At 37.7% G+C, this 6061-nt stretch overlaps 1 protein-coding gene across 5 annotated transcripts in view; it reads right to left on the bottom strand.

The window, feature by feature from the left end:
- Positions 1-1902: 1902 nt before the first annotated feature.
- STEAP3 (STEAP3 metalloreductase) overlaps positions 1903-6061 on the bottom strand; it is a 72244-nt gene continuing 68085 nt past the window's right edge. For all 5 annotated transcript variants that reach the window (XM_085647471.1, XM_085647472.1, XM_085647473.1 and 2 more), the window contains one exon: positions 1903-3522. In XM_085647471.1, the coding sequence (XP_085503597.1) occupies positions 3223-3522 (300 nt within the window). In that variant the 3' untranslated portion in view covers positions 1903-3222. The remainder of the gene's footprint in view (positions 3523-6061) is intronic.

Below are 6061 nucleotides of genomic sequence, written 5' to 3'. Positions count from 1 at the left end.
ATTAAAAGCCTAAATCCATATCTCCCAATTATCAAGGATTCCCTTAGCGCTGTAGTTGCATCTCTGGATTTCCAGCGATGTTCCCTCATAACGCCGCTATCGCCAGAATTTTTATCGCTGTGGAGATGAGCATTGATAATAACGCGTTATCTCGGCGATTAATTCCGGTGATAGCCGGCGTTATGCAAATTCGCGCTACGTGCGCTCTGCGATGTTTATCGCAGTTTGTTGGTGATATGCCCCTTGGTGTCATAAAATGCAATGGATGAAGTTGTATTCCCACTTCTTTGTGAACCGTACTAAATGCAACACTTTGAGATAAGGCTAACAATCTTCTCATGAAATTATTTTCCACTGTCTGCAATAATAGTAAAGTAAAGTAAAGTGACAAAGCCCTACATCACATACGTAAGAAGCTATTTAAACACACTTTGCATTGTAAATTCTAATTGTAACACCAATGGATCAGTGGCCTATCCCCTTGGTGAGGTTAAACACACAGTTCACACAGTAACTGAACCTCCCAAGTGTCAATTTATTCTGGTTCAGTAATGGGGTCCACTGAAACAAATAATATTCCCAAATAAGAGAAATGACTCCACTTTGCCAATTGGAAGACATTTAAGAATAAAGTTTCTAGATTTTGTTCCCTTAGGACCTGAATAAAATGTGCCCACCTTCAGTTTATGAATAATTGGCGATATCTGGGATGTTAAAAGGTTACGTCGTTCCTAAGGTTGCCAACATGAAATATTCTTCTACTTCTTACCAATTAGGCACAATGGTACAGCAGTAGCCCTATCACATTTTCTATAATCTTACGGAGACTGGTTGTTTATCAGTGCCTGCAAGTCTTGTGTCCCCGTTTCAAGATGGAATCCACGCGGTGTAGACACTGGTTGCTTGACAGTAATTCCAGGAGTTGTGACTCTGCTTCTGGCAGAACACTGCATAGTGTATACACATTTATTGTTTAACAGTACCGCCTGAGGCGGAGTCTCTGTCCCGTCTTGGTGTACTCTCTATATCCTACTCCCTCTGGTGAACTCCACCTATCTACATTCATTCTAAGATGGTCTCAACTTTAGGATCCTGACCACTCCTAAAATGGTAAGTATGCATAGCTAAATATATTTTCATAGTTTCCGAAACACCTTATTCCGATGCACAGGCCTGTTTGTTGTATCATGTTTGATAGGGTGGAGTTTGGCCTATGGAGGAGGTGTTTGGATAAGGTCAAGGATATGGTTCAATCCACAGACTCTGAAACATTGGCAGGAACACTATGCAAATAAAAGAACTTTATGGCCCCGTCTGAACGATGGTGCAACTATATAGTGCTAGTGAAATTATATTTCTTTGATCTTGGGTATACCAACATTGTTAACACAAGTCCCTCTAAAAATAATTCAATAAATAAGTGCTTCAAATAAGTGGTTTCGGATTAAGGCAGAGAATGATCTTAAGGCTAAGCTCTCTACAGTCGTGATGTATGTGAAGTTGGTTGTGGTTCAAGATTGAAGTAAATGGGGTCTTCATTTTTGTAGCGGAGCATGTAGGTTAAAGGATGAACCTGTTCCAATCTAAAATGAGAAGCTATACTTTTGTGGTCTAATTCTTTAATCAAAGAATTGTCAATAATATCTTTCCTGCTTTAAATGCTGAAACCAAAATTTTTAAATTTAAAGTCATGGGGCATCTCGGAGGAACTAGAAACTAATGTTAAGGTTTTCACGTTACCTGATTTTATTAAGCATATGCCAATGTCCTAAATGTTTCTTTTCCCCAACAGAAATGTTTTATTTAATTTGGTCTAATTATTTTTCCACCATCATTAATCTCCTTTAAAGGTTTACAAAAAAAATAGTAATATTGTATTAATAAAATAATAAAAATACGAAATTAAGGTAACTTTGCATCATTTTATTTATCATAAAAATACAAAATGGGATGTCAAGGATAACATGTATAATATACTTAATAAGTGCATAACCCGATTTGAAGGCTGCTATAGAACAATAACTTTTCTTTAGGTAAATCATGTAATACAATCCATTATTTATATTCATATATATTTATACAAAACACAAACAATGCACATAAACTGGAGATAATTTTTAGGCATTTTGTTTTACCAAGGTCTTGATCGCCACCTCACAACCCACAGACACCGTACTTGAAATCTTCTTACAGGGATACTTTTGTATCATTACTAACAAAATTCATGTCAACTGGGAAGAAAGCTTTGGTTTATTACTGGCTTCCAAGGCAAATGGGTTTTTCTTTTAATACATGTTCCAGATATATTTTATACGTTTTTCACAAACACGAAGGCACTTTTGTTATTTTAACACAATACAGTTCTGCATTTACAAATAAAAATATTTCTGTATTATTAAACAATACTGTTACAACTTTGGTACATTTTACTTGCGTTATAGGGGAGACAAGACAAAAATGTCAGATCTCTGAAAGCTTGTACAACAATGTTAAGGCTTATTCAGAGAACAAACACTAAACCCATAACCTAGAATTTTTGACATTCAGCTTTCCAAATAACCCTTGGATAAAATGCATAGATTAATGGAAGCAGTATGGATTTAAGGTAGAAACAAGACTATCCTGAAGTCAGCACAAAATACATGTAACTGATGTACAGGAGCATTACAAAAAAAAATTAAAAAAAAATGGAAGAATCCAGAATGCTTCTGATCATCATTCAAATGTCACTAACCACTAAAAGTTAACACAATATATTGAATGGTGTACTATAATACAGATTACAGTGCAGTGACTAAGGCGGTGGACACCATTTTCTGTAACATAAATGTCATTCTAACACTAGCGTGCTTTCCATCTAAGATTATTATCCTATAGTACCAGGCATCTTTGTCCAGGGCAGCAGGTGTGCTGCAAGGCAGAGGGTTTTAGATCCAATACATCTTCAAAAGATCAGTCGAAGAAAGTTTGTACTACAGGCACCAAGTGGGTGGAGTAGCACACAGATTGCTCAGCCTCTTTAAAAAGTTGCGATCACCCAAATGCCAGAAAATGACTTTGGATCTTTACAAGAAAATTGAAACCATGGTTTACATACTGTGCCCTGTGAACTAGTTTTCTTTTGTACAACCCTGTGTACATTGCAAAACAGACAACTTGAAAAATCCACACTGTTGACTCCTTTTAACATTCCACAATTTCACTCTGCGAGGAATGGGATGGTTACACATTGCTGGTGCTCTCTCTACTCAAATACTCATTTAACTGCAGTGCTGGATTAGGTGACGCAAACGTAACATATCGTCCTTTTTCCCAACCCCTACGTATGCGTACTAATTTTCTGTTTATGCACGGCATGAACAGCACTATCCTGGCTAGTATAATTACACATGGAACCAGGAGTGTGAGGGTGAACGTAGGCGGAAGGTAGAACTTGTACTGGTTGCCATCGAATGCTCGCTTCCATCCAAAGGTAAGAGTGTGAAGAGTGGCAATAACCAGAGCCACAAATCCAAGCGTCGACTGCACAAAACACAAAAAGGATTTTAGTTCAATTTTAAACTTTTACATTTTATGGCTTATATTTGTTTTATACTTTGGAATTGTCATTTGATCCTTAACATCGTTGCCACACAGTTAAACTACATCATTTACATTTTTGTTTTGACCCATTGTTTGAGGAAAATCTATATGAATGGGGCATTTTATTTGTTCAAATCTGTTGTACTTTAAAATAGCTCCCACCTTCAAGGGATCTATCCGATTTTAAAATGGTTTCAAAGCAATACTGAATTCCGATATTAATTAGGCCCTTCTGACATGCAATTCATCAAATTCTGCACTTTTAAAAAAACATTTAGTTACAAAATGCAATCACTATGTAGTCAAAAACAGTCCACGTAACACTTCAATACCATGCTACTTTCCTTTTAATATTGGACTGAATCCTCCCTCGCACCACCACAATGAAAATGTCCCAGTTTGCACCTAGTCGATACATTTTAGAACATAATTTAAGGGCATAATAATGGTTCACCTCATTGGCTATGTCATCAGCACAGTCCATGAGCTTCCCTTAGAGCCATTTCATAGGGCTGTAGTCCGAGTGCTACCTGGTGGAATGCTGGGTCGAATAGTTTGCCCTTTACCACATGCACAGAGCAAACTCATGTTATGCTTTGAAATAGAACAGCCTTGGGAGGTAGTAATGCAAAACACTACATTGGGCATTTCTTCAAACATTAGGGCTTTCCTGTGCCAAAAGTAATGACCCTGTAGAATGCCCTGCGAGTTATCAAGTGAACAGTCTGCTTGTGACCTGGACAAGAAGTATGTGCTTGTCAAGGTGAAGTGGTCTTGCACCATCACTTTTTGACTGTGATGGTTTACTGTGTGAGTTGAGCACATATGACAGAACACCAATGAGAACAGGGACCGTATACTTGTTTGATTCCAGATAACATTAAAGATGGAGATTTTTGTTATTTGTATGTGAAATTTTTGGGGATAGCTTTGCAATGTGCAAAATGCTAGGAATTTTGAGACTTTATGCAAAAAATATTTTTCTCATGTTAAATTCATGAACCAGCTACCAGCGCTGTTTACCAGTGTGCTTGTTCTACCTTTTTATTAGGAAAAGGTGGTGGTGTTGCCAGTAGGAAAGGTCTTAAATCTCTGTCCATAAGACTAAGTGCTGGCTAAAATATGTCCTGTCTAAATAAAAAGAGAGGGCCCCACAACCCAAAGGGACAGAGCTTCGTGTAAGCCTGGAAAAGTCACAATTTTTCGCTTTGGGGTCACAATACACCACACCGATTCTACTAACTGTTCATTCATACATTCAGAGTCAAAATGTCATTGGCCATATACTCATAACCCCAATCCTAAGTAAGGTAAGTGCCAGAAAGGATTAAAAATTGTTTGAGATTTAAATAATAAATCTTTACAACTATTATAAAAGTTGGTTTATCAATTTGTTGGCACTTGCCTTACTTAGGATATGGGTTATGAGTATATGGCAAATTACATTTTGACTCTGAATGTAAGAATGAATAGTTGGTAGAATCGGTGTGGTGTATTGTGACTCCAAAGGGGAAAATGTGTGATTTGACAAGAATATATGATGGCAATGTGCAAAACCCCGAATCAACTCTTAGCTCCAAAGAAGTAGAAAAAAACAGAACCACCATCAGCAGCAGTTCAGAGCGAAACTGAAAATATAAGAGAACATTCTTTAAACAGAAAGGTCTCCAATGGGTTTCTGAATCAGAGTTTGGAGTGAATCGCCAATGACAGTAGATCTGTAACCTTTGTGTTTGGACCAAGAATTGCAAATCCCCTGCCCCCTGAATTTTACATCTTGTTTTGGTGAATTCCAGCACACCCAATTGTGCAGAAATCTATGACCCCAGAATATAATGCGCAAGTTTGTCGGAATGTAAATTAGTCATATGTTTTAAAGTTCAGTTGACTGATTTTCAATTGATCCTTTTGCGACAGAAAAACAGTAAAGATGCCAAAAACAAATCAAGAACAAATCCCTATTGGGTGATTAGACAGGTCAAGGTTCTGCGCTCCTTGCATCAAATGCCAGATATGATCGACATGAAAGCAAGGTACAATCCTTGGCATAATAGAGTAGATTTTACCAAGACTCTGACTGCATGTAATTTTATGATCCACCGGAAACAAATTGGAGAGCCCCGCTTTAACTGATGTCTGCTATAACCCCAGATATCTCATCTGGGAGTATGTTCTTACATGGGAATTCTATAGGCCTCAAGCAATTTCTCACTTTCCCCACAAACATCATTGGAGAGGCAAAATGTGACAGTAACTGGATTCCAGGACATCCAAGTGACCCCTATTGGAGAATCACTTTTGGTACCATGGAGGCTCTGCTCATGGAATTGGCAACCAGCTTAAAACTACTCGACACTGCTCCAAACTGTGTGAGGATCTCTACAATCAATGACCTTTAAATATTTTGTCGGATGGTACACACTACGTAAGACAATATTGACTTATTGGTGGACACAAACTGATCCTGTTTGCGCCAACT

Source organism: Triturus cristatus, chromosome 3_2 (assembly GCF_964204655.1).
Source record: "Triturus cristatus chromosome 3_2, aTriCri1.1, whole genome shotgun sequence".
Lineage (NCBI taxonomy): Eukaryota > Metazoa > Chordata > Amphibia > Caudata > Salamandridae > Triturus > Triturus cristatus.
This window is presented reverse-complemented; position numbering and strand designations above follow the sequence as displayed.